Source organism: Typopeltis vanoorti, chromosome 6 (genome assembly GCF_054136105.1).
Source record: "Typopeltis vanoorti isolate ZY-2024b chromosome 6, IOZ_Tvanoo_1.0, whole genome shotgun sequence".
Taxonomy (NCBI): domain Eukaryota; kingdom Metazoa; phylum Arthropoda; class Arachnida; order Uropygi; family Thelyphonidae; genus Typopeltis; species Typopeltis vanoorti.
In genome coordinates, this window is record NC_143554.1 from 57266891 (window position 1) to 57283606 (window position 16716).

At 35.2% G+C, this 16716-nt stretch overlaps 1 protein-coding gene across 3 annotated transcripts in view; it reads left to right on the top strand.

The window, feature by feature from the left end:
- Nucleotides 1-16716, top strand: part of Gcn5 (Gcn5 acetyltransferase) — a 470342-nt gene that overhangs the window by 61404 nt on the left and 392222 nt on the right. For all 3 annotated transcript variants that reach the window (XM_090394171.1, XM_090394172.1, XM_090394173.1), the window contains exon 5: nucleotides 12899-13044. In XM_090394171.1, the coding sequence (XP_090250297.1) occupies nucleotides 12899-13044 (146 nt within the window). The remainder of the gene's footprint in view (nucleotides 1-12898; nucleotides 13045-16716) is intronic.

Here is a 16716-nt window from a genome sequence, read left to right on the forward strand (position 1 = left end):
CTCCAGACTTCTTGCCTTGGCACTCTATCGTATGCTTTCTCCAGATCAATAAATTCCAGATGTAGCTCCCTTTGTTTCTCTCGATATTTTTCCATCATTTGTCGTAACCCAAAGATAGCATCTGTTGTTGATCTACCAGGCATGAAGCCAAATTGTTCCTTTGCAATCTCCACCTCCTCCCTCAATCTACCATCAAGAACCCTTTCTAGGATCTTCATTGTGTGGGACATCAACTTTATTCCTCTGTAATTTTTACAGTCTTGTGCATCCCCTTTACCCTTGTAGATGGGAACAAGAGTACTCTCCCTCCATTCCTCGGATATATTTTCCTGTTGGCAAACTTTCATGAACAGGTCCCACAGCAGGTCAATTCCCTCTTCCCCCAGTGCTTTCCATGCCTCCACTGGAATTCTGTTGGGGCCCACCGCTTTTCCATTCTTCATCCTCTTCATGGCCTCCGTCACTTCCATTCTTCTGATGTTCTGCACCATCCCCTCAGAAGGCTGCCCATCTCCTCTGTGAGTCCTTGCATTTTCCTCATTCAGAAGTCCCTCAAAGTATATTTTCCATCTGTTTCTTATGTCCACATCCCTCCATAATACTCTTCCTTCAGCATCTTTGATCTGCCTCACATGTAAGATGTCCTTAGCTGCTTTATTTCTACATTTTGCTAGTTGGTAAATTTTTCTCTGTCCTTCCTTTGTTTCTAATTGATCATACAGATCTTGATATGCCATGGCCTTCACCTGTGCCACAACTCTCTTGGCTTCTTGCTTTCTCTCTTTGTACACCTCTCTGTCCTCTTCCACTCTTGACTCATCCCACTTCTGCTTTGCCTTCCTCTTAGCTGTCACTGCCACTTGTACATCATTATTCCACCACCAACCCTCCTTTTGCTCTCTAATCTTTCCAGATGTCTCACCAAGCACCTCGATTGCACAGCTCAGGATTACTTTTGAATTATGTTTCCACCAATCTTGTACACTTTCCAGTCCATCCGAAATCCTCTCTAACACTCTCTCCCTAAAACGATTCCTCACACTCTCTTCTTTTAAGCGAAACCACTTAATTGTCTTCATCCCATGGCAACCAGAAGTTCTTATATTCGATCTTATTTTAAAGTCTGCGCACAGCAGTCGGTGTTGTTGTGCTACTTGATCTGTTGGAATTACCTTACAATTTGTCACAACCTTAAGATGTTTTCTTCTAGTCAAAATGTAGTCAATTTGTGAGCTGTTGTTACCACTTCTAAATGTTATCAAATGTTCTTCCCTCTTGAAGAAAAACGAGTTCACAATTGCCAGATCAAACGCTACTGCAAAGTCCACAACCCTCTCTCCTTCCTGGTTCATCATTCCCACTCCGTGGCCACCATGCACCCTTTCACAGTCTCTATTCTGTCTTCCTATGTGCCCGTTCAAGTCTCCTCCGACAATCACAACTATTAATTATAGCATTGCATCAAGTGCACAATGGAAAATTTTGGGAAATGCCATCAGTGATCACAGACCCATAATAACAACACTAAACTTTAAGATTGATCAAGAACAGCAAATCAAAAGGACATGGAACTTCAGAAAAGCTGATTGGACAAGATTTACTCAAACCTTGGAGAGCCTCTGTCAAGATGAACCTGTCTCTGGAAACCTTGACAGAAAATTACAAATCCTTACTTCACACATCAGTAAAATACCAAGAGGCAAACGAAAAAATACCTGGATACCATACTGGAAAGATCACAATATTGATTCAGTGATTACAGAATTTACACTAAGTGAACTAAATTCATCAATTGAGAAAACTGCACCTAATAAATCTCCTGGTTATGATCTTATCTTTGGTCATATAGTCAAATACCTTGGCAAAAATGCCAAAGAACAACTTCTGGACATTCTCAATACCTCTTGGTGAACAGGCATACTTCCAAAAAGAATGGAAAAAAATCAGTTATTGTATCCATCCTGAAACCTGACAAAAATGCTGTAGAATGTCAAAGCTATAGACCTATCGCATTAACTAGCATACTTTTTAAAATTACTGAAAGAATCATACACTCCAGGCTTATGCACTGGCTAACAAAAAATAAGAAAATCAACTACTACCAAACTGCCTATAGAACCTGTCATTTGCCAACAGATCAATTATTCCACTTCTGCCAAACAATAATAGACTCATTTCAGGAAAAACCAACAAAAAAGACAACTGCCATATTCCTTGATATGACTGCTGCTTTCGATCGTGTTTGGATCAAAAAATTAATACAAACAGTACATGATATTGGAATTAGAGGAAACGCTTTAATCTGGATTGCTGATTTCATTAGAGGAAGAAAGATCAATGCAGCAATATTAAGATTGCAGAGAACCTGGGCTGGTGTTTCCCAGGGCTCAGTACTCAGTCCCAGAAGAAAGATCAATGCAGCAATATCAAGATTGCGGAGAACCTGGGCTGGTGTTTCCCAGGGCTCAGTACTCAGTCCCTTACTATTCCTTCTATATGTCAATAACATTCATCTCTACCTTACAGAAGACACAAAAGTAACTTGCTGTGCAGATGATATAGCCACCTGGCACACTAATGCTAAAATCAAAGAATCAAAGGATTAGAGAAATGGTCAAATGAACTTAAACTCAAAATCAACCCAGACAAAAAAAAACTAAGCACCTTTAGTACAGACAGGAAAAATAGACATTCCTGCAATCCCAAAGTCATGATCGACAAGCTAATCGAAAAAGTCACAAATCCAAAATACCTTGGTATTACACTTGATCAGGAATTACGTTTTGCTCAATACATCTCTAACACTTCCAACAGAGCGCTAAAAAAATTAAATATACTGAAACGGCTTTGTGGAACAAATTGGGGTGCAAAGCCAAAAATCCTCAAACTACTTGCACTACACTAATAAGGTCAATAATGGAATATGCAGCACCTGTCTAGTCACCTTCGGCCTCATCGGTAAAGAAAAAATTAGACAAAATACAAGCAAAAGCATCCAAGATTATCATTGGTGCAGTCTCATCCACTAACAACATCAGAGCCCAACAGGAATGTGGGCTTGACCTGCTGGAGTACAGACGAAAATTTGCCACCATAAAATTCATAAATAATATCAGAAGCTACCAAAGTGATCATATCCCCCTAAAAACTTATGAACATTGGAATCAAAATGCAGACTTCACAGGTCGTCAACTTTACAATATGATGACACTATCAGGAAGGAAATAGGACTTGATCAGCTAAATGCCCACATAAACAAAGAACCTCTATTTTCCAGTCTTTTACCTTCAAATACCTCCATTAATCTAAACCTTACCAAACTCTGTATAAAAAAAGAACCAAAAGAAATGCTCAAAGAAAAAGGCCTAAATACTATCAACCTTCTTTCATCCTCCAAACAGGTTATTTGTTATACCAATGGATCATCAGACACCAATATGATTAATGGAGGCACTGGTGTTCTCCTTCTACTCCCGAAAGGTGAAAAAGTTTCAATAAAAGTTGGATCTGGGAGAATCGCTTCCAATTTTACCAGCAAACTCTACACAATAAATAAAGCACTTGAAGCCTACTTAAAACTATCATCATCTCAACAATCTGAAGGTATTATAATTTACAGGGACTCAAGATCAGCTATGGAGGCAATCAAAAATGGCAATACCAAGCTCACACAAGACATCCATAAATTCTTAAATTAACTAAAGCGTTTAGGAAAAAGTTACATTTTGCAATGGATTCCTGCTCATGTAGGCATTGATTACAATGAAGCAGCTGATAAATTGGCAAAAGAGGCCAGAGAACTCAACCAAGAAACCCACATGATAACTCTTGCTGATGCCAATACACTAGCAAAAGCTAAACTAATTCCACTGAAATCAGTGATACAACATCAAATTCCCAAAATCATTGCTGACAGAAAGATCTCCACCATGATAGCAAGACTACGAATAGGACATTATAGAGGAATGAAGATCAATACAGATGATACGAGAACATACAGAAACTGCCCCAATACTGAACCGATACCCACTCACATCTTTACCTGTCCAGCAATTACAGCAGCCTTGCAAGAAATAGATCCTAATCCTGAACAACAGCTCTATACAAACAATTGTCGACATAGCCAAAGCAGTACAAGGAGCACACGGAAACATCTAAGACTCTTCAAAGGACAAGACAACAACAACAAATCATACCAAACAAAATATTTCAGACCAGAATCTTTATCCCCCAAAAAAATCACTTTTCACATCCACTTTACAAACGTCTGTGACATGCATTCCAACATAGACAACATTCATCACTACTTGTAGATATCCAGACTAGGCTAGACCTCCTGCCCTTAACAAACCCAAATTGCAGCTATATCAACCACAATTCACCTTCAGTGCTCAAATTACTTTTCACAATTCATTTCACCACAAGGGTGGCACCCATGCCTTTTTGTAATCTGACCCAGAAAATGCCATTTAGAATCCCCTGCTTCTGACTTCCTCCTCTGGCACTAGATTTCCTTGCCTTAACTTAATAATATTCATTTGCAGCATTTTTACTAGATTCTAAAAACCACTCTCCTCTTTACTTTCCCCTCAACCATGTACTATACAGCTATACAAATAGTGAAGTAATTTTCCTAAGTAACCTTAATGTCTACAACTGCCACTGGCTCTCCTTCACCACCACCACTTGTCAAGCTGGATGTGATGTGAAGTTTTTGCTATAAGCAATAATTAGCACAAATTGTACATCTACCTACCCAAATTTCTGATAATATGCCTCCCTCCACTTTCCTAATATTTTCTTGGTCTTTTTTAAATCATTTCTTACATATACACCATACAGATTACCTCTCCTCTTGGCAACTCAGATCACAATCTTGTGCAAGTTTCCACTTCAACTTCAACCCCCAACCTCATGTCTTTTACCACTACAAACGTACCAAGTGGACGACCTCTGCAGCTATTACTTTTCCTTTCCATGGCCTCACTATTGCTTCTGCTCTTCTGACCTAGAGCTGCATTCAGCAAATCACAGAAATTATCTTTACTGGCTTGAAGGCTATTCTACCCAAAATTCTCTTTCCCTGGTTCAACAGAAGATGTATGAGAACAGTTGGGAAAAAAAAACCTCATCTTACTGCAGGTGGCCTTGCGATGAGAGCTAAAACTTCATACTCAGCCTATACTGAATCATGCAATAAATGTAGAACAACTATCAGCAAATTCATAGAGACCAGTTTGCTTCTTGTCTAAATGAAAGCTGCTGTGCTTTCTGGTTCCTCACAAAGGCCATTGAATGCAACTTCTACTCACCTGTGCTTCCACTTCTCTCTCTCTCATCCAGATAGCTTGATTTTTCCTCCAATTCCTGCATTGATATTGAAGGCACATCTCCTCTTTCCATGCCAGTAACTGAGCATTATACATCCTGTGGTCTTTCAGCAAAAAGACGAATACTAAATAACCTGAGCACTTCAAAATCATCTGGTCCTAATGGCATCTCTTCAGTTGTACTCACATTGTGCTCCAGAGATAACACCAGTCCTCTATCATCTCTTCTGTCTTCTGTACTCAGCTAGCAAAACATGGAAGCAAGCATATGTCCAATCCATTCCAAACAAAAAGGAGATAAAAGCAAACTGTTCGACTACTGAACAGTTGGCATCATCTCAATCCTTTCCAAAATAATGGAGAAAGTTATCAACAGTCAACCTCCTGGCCAATTAGAAACTCACCAGTTAATTAATCAGCAACCATCAGTATGGATTCAGTTAATCCGGTTCCACCTACATCGGCCATTACTGGGCACATGCATTGAAAAAGTGCAGAGAAACATGTGCTGTTGCCCTTGACATTTCCAGGGCTTTCTGTCATCTTTGGCATAGAGGCCTGCTTTGCAAACCTCTTCATTCAGTCTACCTGCCACCATCTACCAGCCAGATTTTTTTGTTATTGTTCACCACATGTCATTCTGGATTTCTGGATGGCAACCTCTCTTTGAGCATTGCCACCAACTCATGTCTCAGTACATCATAGTACACATAAAGAATGGATTACACCATTTTCTGGGAGATTCTGTAGATATCATTCCTTGTTCAAACTTCTGCACTGTTACTGAGAGCTAAATCACCACTGATTGAGAATTAAATGCTCTTAAAGAATTACAATGCAATAAAACAATGTTATTATAAAAGTAGATAAAAGGCAATGCAACAGTGGTTATGAATTCAGACAAATACATAGCAAAAATGAACTACCTACTAAAATATCAAAATCTCCTCAGCCTTAGACTTGGATCCCATTTGGCGCGTGTGCGCGCTCACACACACACACACACACACACACACACACAAAACCAATGACGTAATTAAAAAGTTACTCAATTGGCCAGAAGAATTGTAGAAATCTCTAACATTAAACATCCTTTAGTCCCAAAAATTTATCATCGTCATCATCATCATCGAATTCCTGACACGTGTCCTCAAGGGGTGTACAGGATGTTATGATAATACTTCATGAAAAACTTATATCATTACTAACTTCCTATCAACAATTTTTCTCCAAATTAATCTGTTATCTTTCAAGATTCCAACATTATTAGATCTTATATTTCTGCCTTCTAAGGCACTTTTTACTGTATCACTCCACCAATATATCTTGGTCTTCCTCTGGGTCTTTTCTCTGCCAGCTGGGCAAAGAACACTTGTTTTGCTAATCTTCCCATTCTATTTAAGTGACTATATCTGAGACTACTTCTGCTGACACATTTCTGTATGCTCACAATGTCAAGTTCTTTCCTAATATCCTAATTTTTGATATATTGCCATTGATGCTATCTGTTCATGTCTTTAATCTTTCTCAGAACTCTCATATCTGTGGTCTCCAGTCTTTGGTCATGTGTTTTATTTCTAACCCAGCTTTCAGTTCCATAAGTTAAAATTGGTTAGAACACTGTCTTGTATACAGCTAATTTAGCGTTTTGACTAATTTCTCTCTTATTCCATATAAATTTATTCAGTTGACTTCCTACTATACCTTCTTCCTTTTCCACTCTTTTTACCTTGTGGGGTTGAGGGTTTTCTATTCATTTAACTGCAACTGTACACAAGGATAAGGTGGTTAGCCCTATACTTCCTGGTGTGTCCTTTGTCTGTAGAAGCATTGAGTTCTCAAGGCCACTTTGCTTGCTTGTAGGATGAAAAACCCCAGATAAACTGGGGAGGAAAAACCCTGCAGTCCATGCCCAAAACTGGCTAACTTGGCTATGTCTGAGAAAGATTCTTCATAATGTGGTCCATGTAGATGATGAATAACAAAGCTAATGATAGTATACATAGTATATGTACACTATCATTAGCTCTGTTAATGATTATGTACATCCATGTCTGACACCAGATTTAACATTAAACCATCTTTCTGTACCTCCATTCTAACTACTGACTTACAGCTCAAATAAAGACTAAACTATTGCTTGATATAATGTCCTATTGTCACCATATAACTGTAGTAATTTGAATAGCTTTCCTCTTGGCACCTTGGGAGGACAATAAAATACAACTAACTACAGGACTATCTCATTGATACCCTTATTAACTTGTTTTTACTATATGAATGTGAGAGTTGTATATTGCTAAAGGAAGATGAGAAAAAGACTATTGGTCTTTGAGATGAAGTGCTACAGAAAACCTTTGAAGATACCATACACATAACAAATGATGAGGTTAATCTGGAAAATCTGCTCTATTGGTAGAACACAATAAAATATTGTCATTAAAATATGTCAGAAACAGCTTTGGTGGCTAGGTCATATGTCCAGATCAGATAGTTTACCTAAAATCTCACTAGAGGGATTGGCTTCTGGTAAGAAAAACACTGGGGTGATCTAAAATCACCTGGATATTAGAAAAAATGGACTAATTTTTGTTCTCCCTTGTTAGGACTGTTACCTTTATTAGTGTCCCAGTGATTGATGTAGACTATGTATGAAGAGGAAAGACGAAAAAAAGATCATAAGAAGAATAGAATTCTTTCATTCAAAATTATATGATGATTCCCAAGACTTAAACCAATATGAAAACAAAAATGCCATAACCCCAAATGGAAGAGGAAGAAATATGCCCTGATCTTTTAAAATAAGTTTGATATGCAATGGGTAACATGAGTAGCAGAAGGACACCAAGTGAAGATAAGATATTGACAAAAGTTCTGAAAGTAGGTGATGAACCAATCATGACTATGTTAAGGAAAATTTATACACTTATGACAGAAGAGAATACCAAACAGTTGGAATAATGCTATCCTTATTACAGTTTCTAAAAAGGAAGACAGAGAAGATACTAAAAATTACTGCCCGATCAATCTCCTTACAACATATACAAAGTTTTTACAAAAACCATTAACAACAGAATACAAAACAAACTAGATTTTTTATCAGCCTCCAGAATAATCAGTATACTGAAAAAACTACAAGCACTATTGATCATACATATATGTAATAATACAAATCATTAAAAGACAAATGAATACTAAAACTAGGTCTAGCATTTATTAATTCTGAAAAGGCATTTGATACAGTCTCAGCATTAGCTATTTTAAAAACCCTAAAAGTTCAAGGAAATGAAAAAACTTACATTGATATGCTTAGTCATATATTTAAAAATTCAACTGCATGTATAAAATCAGTAATCCTTTCTGTTACATGATGATCAGCATTCATTTTAGAAATTATGGACTTTACAACCATGTTATAAATAACTCTTTTAATATCCCGATGTTTTGATCTTCATATTAAGATCATCATCTGGAGCATATACAAATATACAGGACAAGCTAAGTTATATTACATACAGTAAGCTAGAGAAACAATGAATTGATCGCAAGTTATTCTACTGGTATGACTGACCGCTAGTGAAAAAAAAAAATTTATAAACTACATCAAGCTAAATTCTATTTCTGATAACATGAATAAACACTCTTTCTTACAGATAGTTTTTTTTCAGTAACAATGATGTCCTGCTTTTAACATTACAATTGTTATTTTTGATTTAGGATCCTGGATTTTCTACAGTCCTGTTTATAGTTGCTTTTAGAGAGGAAGGTTCTGTGGGTTGAATATATGCCTTCCATATGTTTGGAATTTTTAGACCATCATTATTGTTCAGATTGGGAGTGATTGGTAATCTCACAGGCTTCCTTGAATTTGCATTCATACCATGTTTTGGTGTGATGTAGACAATTAGTGCCTTTTCCAGTCAATTCTTTCTAAGGTGTTCAGGGCATGATCCGAAAGGCTATCTTCACCATAATTATTATATTTGATGTGTCGTTTATGTTCTTTTTGTCTGATAGGAATTGTGCATCATGTTTCTCCTATATATGGTATGTTACAAGTGCAATAAATACGGTATACTCCAGGGTAGGCCAGCGGAGGGAGTGGGTCTTTGGATGAGTTGAGTAAGCTTTTTAATTTTGCAGGAGGTTTAAAGGTGGCTTTGAGGTTGTATTTTTGTAGTATTCTGTTTATTTTATCGGTTGTTCCTTTAATGTAAGGAATGGCTATAGTTTTATTGTAGTCTGGTTTGTCTTTGTTTTTTATTGAGGTCTTGTAGAGAATTTTGTTAATGGTGTTTTGGCTGTACCCATTTTTTTGAAAAGTATTGCTGATAACTTTAAATTCGTCTTTCAGTGCCTGTTCACTGGAGCAGATCTTCAAAGCCCTGTTTTTTAGAGTGAGATTATTAGCAACCAAGGAAGCCTGTGAGATTATTACCAACCACCCTAATCTGAACAATAATGATGGTCTTAAAATCCCAAACATATGGAAGGCATATATTCGACCCACAGAACCTTCCTCTCTAAGAGCAACTATAAACAGGACTAGAAAATCCAGGATCCTAAATCAAAAATAACAGTTATAATGCTAAAAGCAGGACATCATTGTTACTGAAAGAAAACTCTGTATGAATGAATGTTTATTCATGTTATCAGAAATAGAATTTAACTTGATGTAGTTTATAAATAATTTTTTTTTTTTTCACTAGAGGTTATGGCAGTAGAATGACTTGTGATCAATTCATTGTTTCTCTAGCTTACAGTATGTAATATAACTTAGCTTGTCCTCTATATTTGTATATGCTCCAGATAATATTAAAAGGGTTATTTATAACTCGGTTATAAATAACTCTTACTGAAATGACTTAATGATCTCTCAATCTATCCATAATATAAAATTTCCTATTAAAAAAAAGGGGGAGGCAAGGAAGTATTGTTTTGCCTAAATTATTTACAGCAGCTCTAGAAGAAATTTTTAAAAATCTGGGCTAGAAAAATAGAAGAATTGTAACAAATAGTAAAAACTAATCACCTACAATTTGCTGATGACAGCAACATTTTATATGCTTGTTATTGCCCACGAAGGCTCTGCAACCTCCTTTATAATTGTCTATAATTTAAGGGAGTTTTGGTCTAATCCTTCCTTGATGTGTGCTCAAGAAATGAGCACACATCAAGGAAGGATTAGACCAAAACCATTGTTGGAATTTGGACCTCAAGGAGTGGTATTAGTTAGAAGTTGCTAGTTCCTAGCCAGGGACCTACACTGGTCCATGTTCATCAGTTCTCAGAATGGAGGCCATTCCTGACATCGAGAAGATGCCTGTGTAGCTGCAGCTTACTAGCTGGAGACGGTTGCTGTGGTTGATCTTTGGGTACTTCCTTCCTTGCTGACCAGACTTCATGGGTATGTTCCTACTGCTGTGAAGAAAAAGAAAGTTCAGTAACACAGGAAAGATTCACCCTAAGCTCTCAAATACTTTGATCACACTGGGGGAAAGGAGCAAGAAGAAAAGGAGAGAGAGAAAGAAGAAGAGGAACCAGTCTGCAGATAATATAGCAGATGTATATTATGTGAAGTAGGCTTGGTCTTGCATTTTGGCTACCTTGGGTTTGCCATTCCCGTACTTCTTAGAGATGAACTTACTAATATCTTACATATTTTGATACAATACCTTGTATCAAATAATAATACTTACCATTACTTGAAATATTGTTGTCAAGTCTTTTATGGGCTGTTTGTTTAATTGCAGGAAAAATATTGTTTGTGAGAATGATTATTATAATTACATTTTGTTTTTCTGCAACAGGTTGCAATTTTAATTTTTAAATTTATCCAACTTCTGTTAACTTTCTCACTACTGAATAATGAAGTATTGAAATCATTATAAACTTATGAAAAGTACTTCAAGATGATTTTTAGAAGTATCTTTAAAGAGACAAATTTTGTTTATTTGCTTGATTACATTTCATCATGACTACATATCCAGGTCAATTATGGCCTGAGAATACCAATAGTAGAAAAAAAAAGCTACAGAACCAGCAAGTATTAACATTATAGAAACCATTTTTCATATTGCTTTTATGGATTACTATTTTACTAATCACTGATTAGTTGAAGGAAAATAATAAAATGCATTTAAATTTTGTTGCCAGAAATTTGCAAAATTCATGTGACATCCCTAAGGTTGTAATTGGCCCATAATGTAAGTTTTATTGTTATCATATTATGAGTATAAAAACCACAAATATAGGGAAGTATAAGTGTGTTTACAGAATACCAAGTTTCACCTACCACAGAGAAGTGACTGACATTATAAGTCAACTTTAAAGGATGAAAATGAAGTGAAAATATCAGAAGACCATAAAATTCTAACATTTTGGATTATTATGGATCATGTGTCATGGTATGCCTAAAGATTTGTTTTGTTTTCTATAGGAAAAATAAAAAACATAAGTACAGAAACTGTGAAGTGATTTTCAGCTAGGACTGAGTAAACAAAAGGTAGAACGAAGAGGAAACTTTTTATAACTTGGACATATGTCATTAATTTGCACCAAACAAAATTGTTTCATGATTATCTGGAATAAAAAAATTTTTAACAAAAAAATGCACTCAAGTTGTAATTAGGCAAAATTAAAAAAAAAAAAAAAATCATAATTCTGAGATTACTTTTTTAAGGCATTATTTGTGATTACATAACTATTGTATCTTCTTGTATTCTTTTGTCAGTTTTGCATATATCCATTGATGGCTCCTTTATTGAGCAATAAAAAAAAAGCATGCATTTATAGTATGGAAGTTTTTGTGATGCCATTAATTACAAACTAGTAATTACAAGATAAGATGCAAACCAATAATGAAAGGTATAGAAATATGAAAATATACTGTATGTGGTTTAGTCAGTCTAATATAAGTAAATATCTGTATTTATGATATATATCTGAAATAAATGTTCCTTGCTTGTCCATTCTCCCCTCCCCCCTATGGACCAATTACAGCCAAGTTATATGGCTGTAATTGGTATCAGTCCATTGAGTCAAACATTTGAAAAGGAAGTAGAGAAACAATATATATATATGTATATGTATGTGTGTATATATATATATATGTATATATATATGTTAAAATGTTAAAAAAAAAACAAGTTTATAAAATTACTTGGTATCTTTAATATATATATATATATATATATATATATATTATATTACATAAAATCATTTTTAAAATGATAAAACATTGAAAGATAATAAAAGTAGAATGGAAGAAAAATACAGACATGCTTGGCTTTCTGCAATACCATGATCTCTCAATTGTCTACTCATGTTGGGAAGTCAGTTTGCTGGCTGTTTAAGTTAGGGTATGGTTAACTGTTCCAGGAGTGAAGTACAGTTTAACAGAAGGTTTGGTTATTTGAGAAATCACCACACTCTGATTAACAGTGGAAATGTAAACCACTGATGTTATTAATTTCTTGCTCATCTATCCATAATTCTATTATATGAAATTTATAAAATAACTCAAAGATGTCAAGTGAATTACATAATTGTCTTAAATCATCTTATAGGTGCCCATGTATCACATCTAGATACAGAGCCAGAAGATGAACTTAATCGTTTGCTTGGAATAGTTGTGGATATAGAAAATCTTTTCATGTGTGTTCATAAAGAAGAAGATGCTGATACAAAACAAGTCTATTTTTATCTCTTTAAGGTAAGTCCTGTAATTGGATTTTAATTGTACTTGTTTTGCATAAAATAAAATAGTAAATTAGCAAAATTAGATGGACAAAATTCAAATATTGTTCTGAATAGTACTCTTTCAGCAAGTAGAATGAGGTTTGAGAGATGTGCAAGCTTTCTTTCCTGTGTGCAATATGAAATTTTCATCTGTGGCAGGTCTTAGCATAAGTCATAAGGTAAATCTATGCATGTGTGAACATAAGGGTTTACTGCTTATAAAAAAAAATCAGAGATACAATTTTTCATTAGTGTATGATTTTTTTATATATATAATTATATATACACTCATACCCCGACTTACGTGGTTTCTTATACGTATTCCCGTCCACTTCATGCCTCACCATTAGTCATATCTTTCAGGCACCGGCCGCATTTGCCAGTGTCGCACATGCTGTGAACAAGCACTGATGTGTTTCACGCGGTCTCCATTCATAAATGATTTTTATAGTCTACAAACCTTGCGATTGTTTAATGTTATGTTCTTGATAAAAATTTTATCACATAAAAAATAATAATGTCATCCAAAAGAAGCAAGTCCGATTCTTCTACAGCTAGCAAGAAAAGAAAAACATTGACTTTGGAAACAAAACTCAACATTATTAAGGATTTTGAAGGTGGAATGAAAATTTGTGAGCTAGCAAAGAAGTTCAATCTACAGGAATCCACAGTAAGAACAATCATAAAAGAAAGGTTTACAGATTTTGGAGGACATAGATTCTAATGAGGAATGAATTGTAGCCACAAGGCAAGGAATAAAAAAATCATTAGTTTGCTATGAAGAAATTTTGCTTGACAAGAAAAAGACATTATGCCATCAGACGAATCTATTAGATTTTATGACACCATCGACATCGAAATAACTTTCTTTTTTTTTTATGTACGCAAAACTACAATTATGATTATATTTCTTAAAAAATATAGGTGTTTTTGTAAACCTTTGGTCTCAATTGTATGTTTGTATATATAAATTACATGCAAAATTATATCCCGAGTTACGCGAATTCGACTTACTCGCTTTTTGTTGGTCCCACCTACCGCGTAACTTTGGGGGTTTTACTGTATATATATATATACATATATATATATATATATATGAGATCGGCATAAAAAAATTATTATTATTGGAAACCTCCAGGAAGTCAAGGGCTTATCAAGAGACACTACACACCATTTTGTCATACTTTCTCTTAAATGTATTCACACTAGATGCATTCACTGTTTCAATATGCATGTTGAAACACGAAGTTAACTTCCATGGATACTCCATGTCCTGTCCACACACCTTCTATATAACAAAAAATTTCATCAGCTGATATCCTGTAAAACCTATTCAGAAGTTTACAGACTTTATTGTATAACCCCTCTTTCTCTTGTTTACCAATGTCTATGGTCCATATATTCTTAATCTCCCCCTTATAATCTTGATATCATCTTGGTAACTCTTCTTGATACAAAGAGTAACTCTTCTTTGTATCCTTTCCACAGCTTCTCTATCACCTTGGAACCCATGAGACCAAATCTTTTGGTTCCAAATCTGTAGGTTCAGGTGCAGTCTTATCAAGGCCTTGAAAAGAGGCACAATGATTTCCTTATCCTTACATGTCAATGTTTGATTCAACATCACAGTTATTCTGAGTTGTATGTTATATTTGCAACTTTTGCTATTTATGTTTGAACTTCGACTTATCCACCATAACCCCAAGATCTCTATCCTTGTCAGTTTCTCCAAGCATAATCCCAACTTGGAAATCTCATCATGCCAGAGTGCATTACTTTACGCTAACATTGATTGATAGTCATTGTCATTTGCCCACATATTGAACAGCAGTGGTCCTAGGACTGATCTATGGGATCCACTGCTCACTTTAAATCTGGTAGTTATTCCCAACCACACACACACATTCCACTTTCTAATACTTATCCGTCAACCACCAACCATTCAAGTCAGTAGCTTATGTTCTAGTCCCAAGGTCTCCAATTTATACAAACAGCATCATAACTACATGTGATATTCATTATCATCAAATTCCTGACTTGTATCCTTATGGGGTGTACAGGATATCATTTTCAAGTTAATAAAGTCCAAATTTATGTCTGTTATCCGTTAAGACTCCAGTATTATCAGATCTTATATTTTTGTCTTTGTCTTCTAGGACACTTTTAACTCTATCAATCCACCTAGATTTTGGTCTTTTTCTGTTTGTTTTTCCTGCCATCTGGGCAAAAAGTTAGCCAAACCTTTCTTTTCATTCTCTTTAAATGACCATATCACTGGAGATTAGCTCTGCTAACACATTCCTGAATGATAACAGTGGCAAGTGTTTTCTTGATATCCTCATTTTTGATGTGATACTGCTATTGATGCCATCTGTCTGCTCCTCCATTCTTTCTCAAAACTATGATATTTGTGGTCTCTCTCGTCTTAGATCGAGTGTTTTATTTCTAACTTAGCTCTCGGATCCATAAGTTAAAATTGGTTTGAACATGTCTTGTATATGCTGTAGCTAGTTTTGTGTTTTGACTAATTTCTGTCTTATTCCATATAACTATGGAATAAGAGAGCTTAAATGTTTTCATGTTCTGTAGGTTTTTCATTTAGGAGCAGTTGATGTTTTCAATGTTTCTACCTGTTTTCATTGTCTTTGTCTTTTTATTAGTGATTTTCATACCATGTTTATTACAGCAGTTATCCAATTTAGTCACGGAATCCTTCAGACTGCAGTGGATTTATTTAGAAGTATAACATACATAATCAGCATAAAGTAAGGAGCTGAGATTAACATCTGCAATTTTAATATCAGATTTAATGCCTCTTTCTTTCATAACGTAATCCATATAGATGATGAATAACAGTGCAGTTAATGTGCATCCTTATCTAATACCTAAGTTAACATCCAACCATCTTTCTGTAACTCCTTTAGTTCTAACTGCTGCTGACTCACAACTCAAATATAGACTAAGTATTGCTTGATATAGTTCCATTTATACTATAACTTCAGAACACTATAACACTACAGTTATAGTGTTCTGAATAGCTTTTCTCTTGGTATGTTGTCATAGATCTACAAAACAGTTAAATACAGATCCTTGTTATATTCTCATGTTTTTTCAAATATTTGTCTTGAAATGAAAATTTGATCCTAATAATCTCTATTTGGCCTATATGCAGCTTGTTCTTCTCCAAACTTCCCATCCACATTTTCTTATCCCAGGAACACTCAGTAAGGAAATTCCTCTGCATTTCTCTTATTCAGTTTTATTTCTCTTTTTATAGATGGTTACTATGAGAAGTCTACTCCAGTCTATCAGAATTTGAACATTCTGAAATGTGAAGTATGACTACTGTTAAAAACTTTTATGCCTGTATATTCGAACATTTCTGGTCAGATTTCATCTACTCCAGCTCCTGTTCCAAATTTCAGGTTTTTTATGGCTTTTTCTTCTTTAAGTATTGATATGTATTACTGACTGCATTCCTGTTGATTGTTTTCTATCACCATGCTGTCACTGCATGTTTCATTTAGCAATCTTTCAAAGTAATTACTCCAGGCACCTAGAATATCTTTATTTTTCATATCACCTCTGTCACCCCTGATTCCTTTTATAGTACTCTTTCCTCCATGTCTAAGCTTTTTTTTTAAAT